The 16551-nt window shown below is 46.9% G+C and overlaps 1 protein-coding gene across 5 annotated transcripts in view; it reads left to right on the top strand.

Moving 5' to 3' along the window:
• Prpsap2 (phosphoribosyl pyrophosphate synthetase associated protein 2) overlaps positions 1–9032 on the top strand; it is a 38689-nt gene extending 29657 nt beyond the window's left edge. For all 5 annotated transcript variants that reach the window (XM_057775387.1, XM_057775384.1, XM_057775385.1 and 2 more), the window contains 3 exons: positions 3139–3209; positions 7141–7287; positions 8403–9032. In XM_057775387.1, the coding sequence (XP_057631370.1) occupies positions 3139–3209; positions 7141–7287; positions 8403–8561 (377 nt within the window). In that variant the 3' untranslated portion in view covers positions 8562–9032. The remainder of the gene's footprint in view (positions 1–3138; positions 3210–7140; positions 7288–8402) is intronic.
• Positions 9033–16551: the final 7519 nt, after the last annotated feature.

The raw sequence follows: 16551 nt of genomic DNA, 5'->3' as shown, positions 1-16551 counted from the left end.
CATCTTATACAGAAATGAGTGAAACTCGGAGTGTCATTCTGAAGCAGTTTTTTCTCTAGCTTTAATCCACCCTCCTTTTCCTGTTGATTAAGTATATGCTTCCAGAATACAAAGTGGAATAGACAATGTTATGGTTTAAGTAAAAAATGCTGCAGGTCTTCAAGTGGCAGCAGTGGGCAGCAGACCATGAGACCAAGGCGGGCCACAAAGGCAGCCGGGTCCCAGGCAGGGAGCCACGCTGTGGGTGAGAGACTGAGACAGATAAGCACACCATGAAGAGTGAGGTTGGATATTTATTTAGTGGGTTATGGGGGGGGGTGAAAGGGGAAAAGGGGAAGAGCAGAGAGAGGCAGAGAGAGAGTGAAAGAGAAACGGGGTGGGGAGAAGGGAGAGAAACAGAAGTGCCTTGGTGGTAGAGGTAGGTGGGGGTGGGCAGGGCTTGTCTCTTAAAGGGACAGGACAGACCATTACACCTGGGATCATCTTTTAAGATCTAAGAGGAGAGTGGCACTGCCCAGAGATGTTATCATGACTTAATGTTTGTGTCTTCTGGAGAGCTGGGGCAGGGAGGGAGCCTGACCAGAATGGAGGAGCAAAGTCAGGAAGCCCATGGTCCTGGCATGCTACTGTGTCACATAGTAGATGTCTGTTATTTGGTAGAAATTTAGGCTGTGCCTGTCATTTTTGTGTCTGCCACTGTTGTGTGCATTCATGGCTGAATTTCTCTGTGGACATCAGGTTTCCTTTCTTTTGGCTGTATACCTAGGAACTGCTTGCCAACCTGTTGATCATGTTTAACTTTTTTTTTTTTTTTTTTGGTTTTTCGAGACAGGGTTTCTCTGTGGCTTTGGTGCCTGTCCTGGAACTAGCTCTGTAGACCAGGCTGGTCTCGAACTCACAGAGATCCGCCTGCCTCTGCCTCCTGAGTGCTGGGATTAAAGGCGTGCTCCACCATCGCCCGGCTTGCATCACTTCTTTAAAAACAACAACAACAAAAAAAAAAAAACAAAACCCACAAAACTCACTTGCAGGCTTGTTAACCCCAGAGACCAGAAGAGGGCATCAGACTCCCTGGAACTAGAGTTAGCAGATGATTGTGAACTGCCATGTAGATGCTGGGAACAAAACCCAGGTCTTCTTGAAGACAGCAAGGCACCAGCTGTTCCATTCTGTATCAGCAATACATGAGGGCTCCAATCTCTCCAAAATTAAACTTTCTTAAAAATCCAGCCATTTTGTGGGTGTGAATGGCCTTTCGCTGTGGTTGTGTTTCTCCAGTGACTAGTACTGTCAGGTAGTGTCTGTGCCAGGCTCTTTGTATCTGCTGCTTAGAGAAATGTCTATTCACACCTTTTGCCAATTTTTAATTGGTTGTTCGGCTTTTGTTATCAAGTTGAATGATACCAGACTCTCACCAAAGAGACAGTGTTTAAATACTGTCTCATCCCGGGAGTTCTTTTTTCTGTCTTGATAAGTGTCCTTTGGTGTACAAAAAGTTTAATTTAATGAAGTCCAGTTTATATTTTCATTTGTTGTTTGGTATTTGATGTAATGTCAAAGAATCTTGTTTTCTTTCATTTCTTGAAGCCACCTTTTAGTTTTCAGATATTCTTAATTCCTTGGTTAAAGTTATCCCCATATGTTTTATTGCTTGAATACTTATACATGCAAGATTGCTTTTTCTCCCTTATTTGTGTGTGTGTGTGTGTGAGAGAGAGAGAGAGAGAGAGAGAGAGAGAGAAAGATGTGCATATGTATATTGTTTCCCCTTTATTTTGTAGATATATGTGATATGTGTATATATGAGAAAGAGAGAGAGAGAGAGAGAGAGAGAGAGAGAGAGAGAGAGAGAGAGAGAGAGCGCATGTTTCTGTGTTCATGTAGAGCCCAAAGGTTAACATTCAAAGTTTTCCTCATTTGCTCTCCATATTATGTATTAAGTTGGGGTATCTCTCACTTGAACCAGAGCTCACCAGTACAGATAGTCTAGCCAGCTAGCTTGGTCCAGGAAATCCCTGTCTTTACCTTCCAATTGCTGGAATTACACATGGGCTGCCACACCCACCTAATGTTTATGTGAGTTCTAGGGACCTGAATTCCAGTTCTCATGTTTGCCACTTACACAGCAAGTGTTTTAACTGCTGAGCCATATCCACAGCCTGGGGTTTGTAATTCAACTTTGGAATAGTCACTGCTCACCATCAGAAGAAGAAACACCAGGCTCTCTGCGTGGATTTATCCCTTTTATTGTCACTTTGATAAAATACATGACAGAGGCAACTTAAGGGTGGGAAGGTTTGGTTTTGGTTTACAGTGTCAGCGAGTTCATTGTACAATGTAGGGAATGCATGGTGGGGTGAGTCTTAATCAGTGGCATCAGGTTGTGACAGTTCGCATAGCTGCAGCCTGGGAAGCAGAAAGTACTAGACTGTAATCAGGGTTGGGTATAGCCCTTACAGGTCTGCTCCTGCTAACATATTTCTTTCAGCCAGGCCTCACTTTCCAAATGTTCCACCAGCTTCAATGTGCCACAGCTAGGGACCAGTCATTCAAACCACAAGCCTATGAGGGACAATTGAGATTTGAACTGGAACCCTGCAGATGGCAGAGTCCTGTGCTAGCTTGGGCTGTGCTTCAGGATTTCTTGGGGTGTTCTGTAACAGAGACGCACCATCTGTTAGAGGTGTTTCAGGACTCCCCTCTGATCCGGATGCCTTTTGTTCTTTCCTTGGCTCACATACCCAACGTAATCCTGGGCAGCAATGGTGCATGGGATGTCCTTGACTTGTTCCTTTTTTTAGGCAATATTAATTGGGCTTCATGCTACCTGGGAATTTTATAGTCCACCATCAATTGAGGGAGTTCCTTTCCCTCCTAAGTATTGGGAATTTTTCATAAAACATTAATTTGTTTTTGTTTTTTAAGACAAGATTTCTCTGTGTATCCCTGGCTGTCCTGGAACTCTTATCTGTAGACCAGGCTGGCTTCAAATTCAGAGATCAACCTGCCTCTGCTTCCTGAGTGCTGGGATTAAAGGTGTGCGCCACCATGACCTGTGACATTAACTACTTAAAACCTTTTAAGTCTTTGTTCTACCTTTGAGCATAGGCACTGAGGTGTGTGTTTCATTCTAACCAGTGCTGATTCCTAAAGAAAAGCCCCCAATCACAGTTGTTGGTGACGTCGGAGGAAGGATTGCCATCATTGTGGTACGTAGTTCTCTTTTATTGTTACCATCGTCACTCTGTTGTCTTACTTGTAATTGTGTGCATAAAGACTATGGGGGCGGTGTGGCCAGGTAAGTATCACGTTGGTTGCTGCTTTGTGCTGTATGTTAATTTGGGCCCCAAACAGAAAAATGGTAATAGTTGAAGGAAAAACACAGGAACCAGGCAGTGGTGCACACCTTTAATCCCACACTCAGGAACCAGGCAGTGGTGGTGCACACCTTTAATCCCACACTCAGGAACCAGGCAGTGGTGCACACCTTTAATCCCACACTCAGGAACCAGGCAGTGGTGGTGCACACCTTTAATCCCACACTCAGGAACCAGGCAGTGGTGCACACCTTTAATCCCACACTCAGGAACCAGGCAGTGGTGCACACCTTTAATCCCACACTCAGGAACCAGGCAGTGGTGCACACCTTTAATCCCACACTCAGGAAGCAAAGGCAAGAGGATCTCTATGAGGCCAGCCTGCTCTACAGAGCAAGTCCCAGGATGAACAGAGCTATACAGAGAAACCTTGTGTTGGAAAACCAAAGGGTGGGGGGGGGTAAATAGACAGTCTGTATAGTTACCTGAATATGGCACAGCTGTTTATTTCCATAATTTGAGAGTTGTTATTTTTATGGGTAAAGTAAGGGACCAAGTTGATTAACATTTTAAACACAGATGGGCAGTAAGGGTTGTAGTTCATTAAGGACTTGGTTTTGATACCTAACCCAAAATTCAAACATTATTTTATACACACATATAAATGGTAGACTGAAGAATGGATCAGACACCTGCAGCTCACTGCTCCCTGAGTAGAGAGTGTGGGACCAGGGGCCAAGAGCATTCCTAGGCTTTTCCTGGTCTCTTCTCTCCCCAGAGCTCCCATTCATGACATTCCTGAACTTTACAGTATATCAAGGGTACTATTCCTAAGTGTGAAAGGCCTGACACTGGGCTGGAGAGGCCGCTCCGTGGTTAGTACACTTGCTCTTCCTACAGGGGACCCGGGTTCATTTCCCAGCACCCACATGGCAGCGCACAGTTGTCTGTAACTCTAGTTCCAGGGGATCCAAAACACACAGGCAAAACACTCATATACATTTTTTTTTTAAAATGGAAGCTTGCGTGTTCCTATAAATAGCGTGTGTGTTCACATGATGACTTGGTCCATCCTGTGGTTGACTATGTGGTTAGTGGTACTTCAGTCTTCGCTGCTGAATGTTGTGCTATGTTACAACACAGCAGATGCATCTGTTCTCTGCATTGAACAGCTTTCTTTTTTTCCTTATGTTTATCTGGGAGTATATGTATGTAGACATATGTGCATGTGAAGGTTAAAGAGCAGTTTGTGGGAGTCACTTATCCCCTGCCACCATATGGGTCTCGAGGATCACACTTGGTGTCAGGCTCGTTTGCAGTTGAGTCACCTGCTGGCCCATCTCCCTGGTTTCCAGACAGTTTTTTCTAATTCCCAATAACATTGCTTTGAGCATCCTTGCATCCATTTCCTGGTGCGTCATCCAAGAGCTTTTAGTGGGGATGACTGGAGTCACTGGGTTTGAAAGTGCTATAACAGGCTCCTACACCCCATCACTGGTGCCTTGTACTTTTTCCTGTTGTTTAGTGGTTTTGTTTGTACCCTTTTCAGGTACATCTCCCATATGTCATCCCAAGGTTGTTTCATGGACACAAAGGTAGTGGTGGAAGGTGCAGATCGAGCATGGCAGCTGTCATAGCAAATCTGTTTTTCTTTTTTCTCTAGTACTAAGGGTTGAACCTATGGCTCTGTTTGTGCTAGACAAATGTCTAGCATTGAACTATATCCCCAGCCCTGTTTATTCTGGAGCAGAGTTGCTGAGGCTGGCCTTGAACTAGTTCTTCATTTCAGTCAGGACTCTGGCTCATAGTCTTCCTGCCTCAGCCTTTCTAGAAGCTGGAATTACAAGTTTGTACTGTAAGCCTCAACTCGCTGTGCTTTTTTAAAGATTTATTATGTATACAGAGTGTTCTGTCTGCATGTGTGCCTACAGACCAGAAGAGGGTGCCAGCTCTTATTATAGATGGTTGTGAGCCACCATGTGGTTGCTGGGAATTGAACTCAGGACCTCTGGAAGAATAGTCAGTGCTCTTAACCTCTGAGCCATCTCTCCAGCCTTGTGCTTTTAAAAAACAAACAAGGACCAGCCGAGGTAGCTCGGCAAGTAAAGCCTGATGGCCTGAGTCCAATCCCTAGAGCATGTGCAGTTGTTGAAAGGCAGAACTGATGACCATAGGTTGTTCTCCAACTTCCACGTGCATGCCATGGCATGTGTACTCATACGTTCACACATGCTCACATGCACACTATCAATAAATGGTTCAAAGTGCTTACCTCATGACATGAACACCATAAAACCAGGTCATACATTTTTAACCTCAGTGCTTCTGTGGGGAGTGGCAGGCAAAGACAGAATTCCCTCCCAGAAGCTCCTGAGTCAGCATATGTACCAACAAATAGAGACCCTGTCTCAGACAAAGTGGAAAGTGGATAACAACAGTACCTGGGGCTTTCACAAGTCCTCTGACTTGCACAAAAGCTGCCGGCATTCAAATACATGGAACATATTCACATATGCACAAACCCCAAATTTAAAAACCGGCACTTTATTTTGAGGTAATTATAGGTTCACAAAAAGAATGAAAACCTGTCCTGTAGGCTCTTGACCATGCTTCCTCCATATGCTGGCTAGTTTTTATGTCCTCTTAACACAGGCTAGAGTCATTTTGGAAGAGGAAACCTCAGCTGAGAAAATGCTTCTACTACACTGGTCTGTGTGCAAGCCTGTGGTGCATTTTCTTAATTGGTGATTTATGGGGGCCGATTGTGGGTAGTTCCATCCCTGTGCTGGTGGTCCTAGGTTCTATAAAAAAGCAGGCTGAGCAAGCAGTAAGCACAGTAAGCAGCACCCCTCCGTGGCCTCTGCACCAGATCCAGCCTCCAAGTTCCTGCCTTGACTCCCTTGCTGATGGACTATGTTGTGAAACTGTAAGCTGAAATAAACCCTTTTCTCCCCTAGTTGCTTTGGTCATGATGTTCATCACAGCAGTAGACACCCTTGCTAAGACTCTGCATCTTGCTCAACAGTGGTTGAGTAATAGGTGCATGCTACGGCATGTGCTCCCACCCAGTGTACACACAAATACAGGAGCAAATCCACAAAAAATGTAATACAAAAGAACTGTTAAGCTAGCTGACATCCATTATACTCTTAAAAAATGTTTTTTCTAAAGACAGGTCTTTCTACATAGTCTTGACTGTCCTGAAACTCACTCTGTAGACCAGACTGGCTTTGAACATATTTTAATCTCTGACCTCTACATATGTGATACGGTACTCATGCACCCATACATATATACAAATAAGTAAATATACTTGAGTTTTTCAGAGAAATTGCTTAGCTGGACACAGTGGTGTGGGCTTGTATGTACTCCCAGCTAAGGTGGGAGAATCACTTGAGCACAGGCCTTTGGAACACCCTGAACCACATAAGACCCCAAGTCAGACAAACCCACCATGTCACGTTTTCCCATACAGAGAGTAAGAAAGTATAAGAAAGTGCTTGGGGAAGCCTTTAAAGTAAGTAGTTCCATTACTCAGAGTTGAAAGCATCCAAAAAAAAGCTTTCCTGTGTATTTCAAAGTCATCCCACAGACCTCCCCACCTCCCAGGGCCTTGAGTGTGCCAGGAGCTCCCTGGCAAGTGGCAGGTGCTGTGGGGGAGGTGACTTGTGTGAGAAGCCTAGAAGGGCTGTGGGGGTGCAGGCGCAGGAACATTCTGTCGAGACTGAACCGTAGGTGCCCTGACTCTTCTTTCTTCTTCCTGCTTGTCCAGCCTGTCTTTACAAGTGTTGATGTGCCTTTTGCTCCATCTTTGATTTGACAGGATGACATCATTGACGATGTGGACAGTTTTCTTGCTGCAGCAGAGACCCTGAAGGAAAGAGGAGCATATAAGATCTTTGTGATGGCAACTCACGGCTTGTTATCCTCTGATGCCCCCCGGCTAATTGAAGAGTCTGCCATTGATGAGGTAGTAGTGCTGGCCGTCACTGGGCCGCCTGGGTACTGACTGCCTGAATCCTTAACAGAGAGAAAAAGTACTAGCTCATTCTCAGTAAGAAGAGAAGATGCAAACCAATAGGGTAGCTTGTGACTTTAATCTCAGCATTGGAGAGGCTGAGACAGGAGGCTTGCCATGAGTTCTATATCAGTCTGGGCTACAGAATGAGATCATGTCTCAAAAAAAAAAAAAAAATTAAAAACGGGGGTTGGGGGGTAGATGAAAAGTTGATTGTGTTTGCATTTTATTTACTGTGGTGCTTTCCCATTTGAATGAGGTATGACCTGATTCAGTTATGACTTACAGTGATGTTTAGAGTGCTCCAGTTGTGTGCTGGGCACGCAGCTGACTTAAGAAGAAACATCCCCTATGAGCTCTTATTGCACATGCCTTCTTAGTTACCGTTGCTTTATTTCTCTGTGGATTTGCCCATGTGCCCATTTCACACTGGTCGTCTGTGACTAGACATAGTGTTTTCAACATGTACTAAGTCTCCATGCCTGAAAAATGCCCTGCAGTGGGCTGTGCTACATGCTATCTCTTCCTAAGTCGTTGGAAGCTTGGTTTGTTTACATCTTTTAGAATTAATCTGTATCTGTTTTGTATGTCGTGCATGTGAATGTGGGTGCTCGTGTAGTCAGAGGACACCTTTCAGGAGTCAGGTCTCCCCACAGTTGGGAAGGAGAGAACAGGAGTTCCCGTTTCTCCACATTTTTCCCAACATTTGTCGGCATCATATGGGCTGAATCTGCACTGATAGGAATGAGATCATCAGATCTTGAAGCTTGAGCAGCTTTGCCCTAATGGAAGCAGGAGCTGTGGGAAAGAGCAGGTCCTGGACACGGTAAACCTCAGACGCTGTGGGGGATGACAGGCCCCCCAGCAGGGTGAACTGCAGATGAAGCCATGACATTGGCTAGATTTGCTCTGTTTTCCAGGTTTGGCTTTGTTCTATTCTGTTCTGTTCTGTTGAAGTACTGGGGCTGAACCCAGACCTTCACACACCAAGCATACACTCTGCCATGAGTCACACCCCAGCCCTGAAGCTGCTTGGCGTCTGATGCTCTGTTTCTTGTGACTCACAGGTGGTGGTCACCAACACCATCCCACATGAAATCCAGAAGCTCCAGTGCCCCAAGATCAAAACCGTGGACATCAGCATGACCCTCTCAGAAGCCATCCGCCGCATTCACAACGGAGAGTCCATGTCCTACCTGTTCAGAAACATAGGCTTGGATGACTGAACATTGCTCCCGTGGCAGAACTCCCACTGGTCACATGGGAAGCCCAGCGTGCATGCTGGGAGGGCCCTTGCCTGGCCAGGTACTCCTTCCCTCTCCTCACATTCTCCTGAGTGATTCCTGTGATGGGACAAGGACCAACTTTTTAATGTCAGTTTAGGTTTTTGTGAGTTTGGGGGTAATTTTTATAACAGAAAGATCTCTTCTGAAATAAAATAAGTTAAAACCTGATGATTTTTAGTGTAACCAAAAAAGATAACACTTGATGAGGTTTTTAAGCTCAGTCTTTTTTTAAAGTTGCTTGATCCAAGTGTTCAAAAAAGTTAAATAAAATGACCTGCTGTCTACTATCTATAGTCAAAAAACTACTGTTGGTTCCAGTGACATTTTTAGAAATGCTTTTATAATGGGCATATAGCATATGTGGCTATTTATTCTCTGCAACAAAGAAAAAATAAAAACCTCATGTTTGTATTTTAAGCCTCTGTATGTGGGCAGTCAGTTTTCTGTATCTGGAATAGACAGCCACTGAAGACCTGAGTCACTCACAGCTTCTGAACTGTGCTCATAGCTCTGTCTGGTGATGCAGTTCTGGCTCTTATAGGTCCTCAGAAGCCTGCAAATTCTTGACACAGAGGTGGGGCTCACAGCTTCATCAATGTAACTCTGTTTTCTAATTCAGAGTCCAGCCAATCCTCAGACCAAGATGTAAAATATTATTTTAAGGTGTGCTACTTTTATTGATGCTCTGGAACATTTGTTTAATAATGCAAAGATGTGTTTGATTAAATAAAATTCACCTGCTGACAGGTAGTAGGTAGGAGCCAGGTGGAAGGGAAGAGGGGCAAGGAGAAGCACCAGGGCTTTTGGACAGACGAGAAGGTGAGGCTATGAGCTCCTTGCAGAATTCCTCAGGCTGCTGCCCTCATGGCCTAACCACTGCTGATAGCCATGGAGCTGCAGTTTATGATTCAGACAGCTGTGGATTAAAAGACAGCAACAAGTTAAAAAAAAAAAAAAGAGGGAGAACAATTGGCACCCAATGTGGGGCACCAAAATGTTGTGTGATGTTTTATTCTTGGCTTTTTTTGGGGGGCACCACCCAGCTCCCAAATAAATCACACACGGAGGCTATTATTAGTAATGCCTGGAGTTGGCTGGGGTTGTTTCTTGCCCACTGTTCTTAAATTATTCCAACTACTTTTTGCCTCTGGGCTTTTTCCTTTTCTTACTTGTGTATCTCATTCTTTCACTCTTCCTCCGTGGCTGGACCCTGACATCCTCCCCCCTTGTTCTCTTGTTGTTCCTCCTCTTCCTTGTTTCTCCTACTCTCTGCCTTCCACCCCTCCTGTCCTTGCTCCTGCCTCACTATTGGCCGTTCAGCTCTTTATTGGACCATCAAGTGTTTTAGACAGGCAAAGAATCCCAGCTTCACAGAGTTAAACAAAAGCAACACATCTTTGCGTCATTAAACAAATGTTCCACAGCATAAACAAAAGTAACACACCTGAAACTAATACTCCCCAACACAAGATTCAGTAACTCATGCTGGGTGAGAGGCTCTGTGGGTGGGGCTTGTCTGTGTCAAGGATTTAGGATTCAAGAGTTTCAAGTTGAGTTTTTTTTTAAAGATTTGTTTTTATTTTTGTATGTATGACTGTTTTACTGCATGTATGTGTGTACACGACATACATGCCTGGTGTAGAGATCCAAAGAGGGCATTGGATCCCCTAAAACTGGAGTTAACAGGTGTTTGTGAGCAGCCAGCACGTGAGTGCTGTCACCCAGCCCTGAAGTTTATAATGCTGTCCATCTTCGTTACAGTGTGGAGCGGGCCTACACCAGAGTGTTGATGCCCATCTCATTTTACTAAGGAAAAACAGGCATCCCATCCCGAGGTTTAAAACCCAGTTTGATAACAATGCTTTTGCCTTTTGATCCGGGAAGGAAGGAGTCCCAGTCTCACAGATAGGAGGCTTGGGGCCTGTCTCCCTGACAGCTACTGGAAGAGCTTTGGGAACACCGTGTCACCACATGAGAGAACTGGTGTGTGGTCGGGAGCTCAGTCCTGGCTCCAACTGTGAATGTCCTCTGTCCTGTGGCTTTTCTCCTGCTCCTTTATAGACAGCAGTGGAGGAAGTAAGTGGCATTTCACTGGGAACAAGGGCAGCGCTTTCTAGTGCTCCTGGGTGTCTAGGTCCCTGCTGGCACTTTGGCCTTCACCTTTGTCCGACAAGGGAGGATGGGTCACTGTGGTTGCTGCTTGAGGGGAGTGTGCTTTCCAGCACTTGCAATGGGCCGCTGTGGCCAATGCAGCGGCTTCCTGGGTTGCTGTGGCCAATGCGGCTTCAGGCCTGGTCCTCTAGGTGTCATCAGCGAGGCAGACATATTTACAGAAGAGAAGCAAGTAAAGGAAGATGAGTAATGGAAGCAGTTGAGGTGGGAGGACCCACAGCTTACACTCTGGTGTAAGCCCGCTCCACTGGGAAAGCCCAGAGCATGAAGAAGCTATCCCAGAGGAGTCAGAATAGGGAGGGTATGCAGGTGCCCATGCTCAGGCATACGTGAAGCCCAGTGCTTACTGCTGCTAGAGCAGACAGGTCCTGGAGGGGCCTGTGTTCATGGTTGGAAAGGGCCATGGTGCTGAGGACCACAGGAGTGCCAGGAAGGAGGACACAACTAGATCAAGCCTCACCCCACTTCTCCCTTCTCAGCAAACCTGCAATGGGTTTGAAATTTCAGAGTTTCCCAGACTTGCTCAGCCAGAGACACCTTAAGCATACTGTAGTCAGAGATGATGTGCACTTGAATCCTAATTCCATAACAAAAAAGACTAGGCTGGGCGTGGTGGCACAGACTTGTCAGCGAGGCACCCAGGAGTTTGAGGCTGGAGTGTTGAGAGTTAAAGGCCAGACCTGCGGAGGATGGTCTGGGAGTGGGAGGTTAGTTTCTAATTTATACTGACCGTAATGCCATCTCTTGACAAATGTGTTTAAAATAAAGTATTTGCAGCATCAAGAACACAAGGTATTACTGAGCGCCATGGGTAAGAGAAAACACCAGTTCAGCCACCACTGTGCAGGAGAGGTCACCGTTTGGCTCGCAGTTTCTTCTTTGCTCCAAGTCCCCACCTCCATGCCCAGTCAAGCTAGTGGGAGGGTGGGACCCCTAAAGAATCCTGAGAATACCTCCATGGGTGGAAAGTAACTCTCCAGTTGGCTGCTGAGGCCAGGAAACAACATAGATTTGTTGACTTCTGTGGGGTGCACTGGGCAGATCCACTCTGTTCAGCTATATTTTTTGTTTCCAAAATGGTTTCCAAGCACCCCACCTTTTCGGCCCATGGCCCAGCCCGCTTGCTGGTGGCCTCAGTGGAGGCTGCAGCCTCATTCCGGGGTACATATCTGTCAGTGGTGTCAGTCCATCCAGGCCCAGATAGTGGTGCCCTGCGCTTCCTCTCTGCCCTGGCTGGACCCTATGGAACCCACCTGGAGCTCTATAGCTGTCAGGGTGAATAAAGGCGTGGCCCGTGGGTAGGGCCTGCTGTTTTGACTTAACACACTGAGCCATCTCTCTCGTCCCTGGTCCTCAGCCTGGGGACCTGTGACCTGTGGTTTTCTAGTTGATTCACTCTGTCTTCTCTGGCCCGCTGCTTCCTGGTTCCTTCCAGTGCTGGGATTTCTCCCTTCATAAAGATAGGACAGTGACTTCCTAGTAGACTTCTCATATCGTGGCTCCAGGCCCAAGTCTGACCAGGAAAAGGCCTCTGGCCTGATTTCTCCCAGCTCTGCCCTTTGTTAGGCTCTGGCTGCCTGCTATTACTCCTGTTACACACTGAGCAACCTGACAGCTCACTGTAGCTCTTCTCAGTGTGAACAAATGCACTCCAGATGATTCATAAGTGGAACCCAGTATGGAAATACCTCCCAGGTTCTACGCGGGTCCTAGTTCGACCCCGCTAGACTCTAGGGCCTAGAGCGTCTCCCCTGCTGCCAGCCCTTTCACCCCCAGGCACCCCTAACCCCCTAATGGCAGTTAAGGATTCCTCTCTGAGGGAGGAGTGAGGCAGTGGTTAAGCCCCCCTTAGGCTCATGGTAGCTGGAAGCTAGTCAGTACAAACGGAACACCCCTTGAATGGACAAGCAGCTCTCCAGCTGGATTCAGAAGCATACGGCAGGTGGTTTCCTTAGTGGGTCGATCCACTATGTGTTTACAGACGACCAGTCCCAGCCAGCAAGATGGCCCAGTGGGTACAGGTGCTTGCTGCTAAAGCTGAGTTTGATCCCTGGCCCCCACGTGACAGAACAAACTTCCACAAATTGTCCTCTAACCTCTGCATTTTGACATGACCTCAGTCTCCGTCCAATTCACACCATGAGATCTGTAAAATACCAACGGCTCTGAATGTTAATTATCCACCACTCACGGTCCGCCAGATAAGTACACCACAGATGCACCTGCTTTGCCCACACATGCGGGAGAGCTGGGAGTGTACCCAGCAGTCCTTCCTGGCCTCGCTGTTTGCTCGTCTGCCTTGATCTGAATCTGAACTTTGTTGAGCAGCCAACTGCCGACTTAGCCTTTGGATGGTAATTCGTATTTATACTTAAATGTTCAGAGAAAAGTTGCTAACTTCTGTGATAAGTGTAATAGAAATTACTAACCTTATTGACCGCCTCCATATGCCAGACGCTAACCTTATCACACTCCCTGTCTGAGGTACAGGGAAGCTGGCGCAGAGGAGTGGAGGGCTTTGACATCCAGCATTAACCCAACACCCGCAGGGCCTACATATGCATGAAAACGGTCCTGAAGCTGTTCTGGTCAGAGCAAGGTGCTGGCAACCCCAGCAACTTAGGCTGTGCCCCCACCTGCAATAGGACAGTTAGAAAAACAGGAGGGAAGATGTTCAACATGGCCACATTGGGAAGAGGAGCCAAGAGGTCCAGTGAGACCCCTCCACCCAGTCCATCTGCAGGCACACACATCTCAGCAGCTCAGGTCCTTCCTCCAAGGTGGCCTGACAAACTGTTAGTCTTTCAAGACAACTTTCCAGCCCAGGCTTCAGCCTTTCCCTTCTCTCGTGGGAGATTCCTGGGAAACTGCAGTTTCTTGGGGGGCCATTGTCTCAATAGTCTGATAGGTATGGGGTGTCTGATGGGTCAGGGAAGCCCCAGAGGCTCCCAAACAATACAAGCTCTTGCTTTCCACCTGAGTTTGATAGTAAGATACTGTTGTGAAGTCACCAACCACACGGCTACAGAACCCAGAAATAGGCTGGCACTGGGCTGGAAGCGCCCTCCCTGCTGGCCTAGCTTTTGTAGCAGCAGAAGGTGCCACCGAGGAAGAGGTAATGGTTCCAGGGGAGGGTGTCCGTCTCCTAAGTGGGTTTCCCACTGGTAAACTGCCCATGTACCGACTGATAGCCTATCACCCCCACTCCTGCAAGCAGGCCCACCTAAATTTAGCGGGACACACAAGACATGGACATTGGAGGGAGGTTTCTTGGGAAGAACGGGAGCTTTAGGGGGAGAGGAGGCAGAGAATGGTGGTAGTGGAGGTGACAGTGACTAGGCACCATACCCATGTGGTGGTGTGAGTGAGAGCGGCCCTCATAGACTCGTGGATCTAAATGCATGGTCCCCAGTTGGTGGAACTGTTCAGGACTGATTAGGACACAGGACGTACCACTTTGTTGGAGGAAGTGTGTCACTGGGGGCACAAAAACCCATGCCAGGCCCTGTTAGTGCCCGTAGCTCAGATGCAAGCTCTCAGCTGCTGGTCCTTCTGTGCCTGATGCTGCATTCCCTGCCATGGTGGTCATGGAGTCTGGAACTGTGAATCCCAAATCAAATGCTTTTTCTTAACAAATCTTTTTTTTTAATAATTTATTTTTATTTTATATGCATTGGGATTTTGTCATGGATGTCCAGTGCCCTGGAACTGGAGTTACAGACAGTTGTGAGCTGCTATGTGGTGCTGGGAATTGAACCTGGGTCCTCTGGAAGAACAGTCAGTGCTCTTAACCACTGGAGTCATCTCTCCAGCCCTTCAAATGCTTTCTTTTATGAGTTGCCTTGGTCATGGTATTTTCATGGCAGTAGAAAACCAAGGCAACATGTATGAAGCAATCAAAAATAAATTCATAGATAATCACTGGTAACTTAATAACCTAAAAGTGTTTGTTAACAGAAATAGTCAGAGCTGGTGAGATGGCTTGGTGGGCAAAAGCACTTGCCAGGTATCTTAGGAGGTTTTCTTTTGCTGTAAAAAGACACCATGACCACAGCAAGTCTTATAAAGGAAAACATTTAACTGGGGGGAACTCATAGTTCAGAGGTTTAGTCCATTATAGACATGGGGAAACATGGTTGCATGCAGGCAGGCATGCTGCAGAAGGAGCGGAGAGTCCTACAGTTTTATCTGCAAGCAACAGGAAGTGGTCTGTCTCACTGAGAGTAGCTTGAGCATATATGAGACTCAAAGTTACCTCCACAATGATATGCTTCCTCCAACAAGACCGTACCTCCTAAAAGTGCCATTCCCTTTGGGGGTCGTTTTCTTTCAAATCACCACACCAGGCAAACCTAATGACCTGGATTTGATTCCTAGAACTCATGCAAAGGTGGAAGGAGATAATCAGCTCCACAGAGTTGTCCTCTGACCTCCCTCCACACCCCATCATATATACATATGCAATAATAATAAATCTTAGCCCAACAAGATTAGCCTGGCCCCTCAGATACAGACCCCACACAGATAGCATGTGACATAAGTAGCAGCCCCTCAGCTGTTATAGGTGACTTCCTGCCAGCCCTCCCCACCACAGTTCCTCCCCTTTCAACTGGACCGATGTATTGAATACACACTCTCCGGCTTTTCCTACCTCCCTGGGAAATTCGCTCAGAGCATGCACATCATCACCAGCCTGCTGTCCTGTATTCCATACAGCACATAACTGAGTCTGTAACACTCTTTTTTTTTTTTTTTTTTTTTTTTTTTTTTTTTGGTTTTTCGAGACAGGGTTTCTCTGTGGCTTTGGAGCCTGTCCTGGAACTAGCTCTTATAGACCAGGCTGGTCTCGAACTCACAGAGATCCGCCTGCCTCTGCCTCCCGAGTGCTGGCTCTTATGTGAAACATCTCCCTGGAAAAAGGGAGTGCTGTCTCCAGACAATCTTTACAGGGTCTCTCTGTGACCCTCGCTGGCCTGGAGCTCGCTTTGTGGACCAGGATAGCCTCAAATTCACACAGATCCTGCCTCTGGCTTCCAGCTCACAAGGGCTGGGATTAAGGCTTGTGCCACCATGCATAAATTCAAAAGTTGTGTTGACATCCTTACTGGGCAGACCTAACAAGCTCGGCTTGGCCACTCATCTCCAGTGTGCTAATTAGGCAGAGAAAGCAGAGAAAGTGGCCACACCGGGAGGAAGGACAAAAGATCTGTGACACTTCCTGGCCCAAGTCCATTTCCCAGAGGGTTTAGGTTTAAAAAGACAGTGAGAGATACGCATAGCTAAATAATCCTGGTCGAGGTGTGGTCGTGTCCATCACCGCCCCATTGTCTGGGCTGTGATGAGCTGTCAGAGTGGTGTGTCTCTCCTCTTCTGTTTGGCACCAGGCTACAGTCTTTACTCAGCATGAGACTCCTTGGGAAATTCCAGGGTGCAGCGTTACAACAGGTCCCTTTGTTCACATCTACACTGAAAGCCCATGATGGTCCACAACAGGCCGTGGAGGAAACCTGGGTGGGCAGACAGTTGGGTCCTTTGCTTTTGGTTTCTGTGTGACCCGCAGTGGGCTCCTTAATGTCTCTGTCTTGGGTAATTGATGCTGTGGTTTGAATGTGAAATGTCCCCGTAGGCTCATGTGATAGCCACCTTGGGAGGCTGTAGAATCTTAAAGAGGTGAGGCCTGGCTAGAGGACACTGCTTGCTGTCTACCAACACAGTGTGACCAGCCTTGGACTGCCAGCCGAAGCTAGAGGTGCCATGC

The sequence above is a fragment of the Chionomys nivalis genome, chromosome 7 (assembly GCF_950005125.1).
Source record: "Chionomys nivalis chromosome 7, mChiNiv1.1, whole genome shotgun sequence".
NCBI classification, from domain to species: domain Eukaryota; kingdom Metazoa; phylum Chordata; class Mammalia; order Rodentia; family Cricetidae; genus Chionomys; species Chionomys nivalis.
The sequence above is the reverse complement of the archived record's forward strand: the minus strand, read 5'-3'. Positions and strand labels throughout refer to the sequence as shown.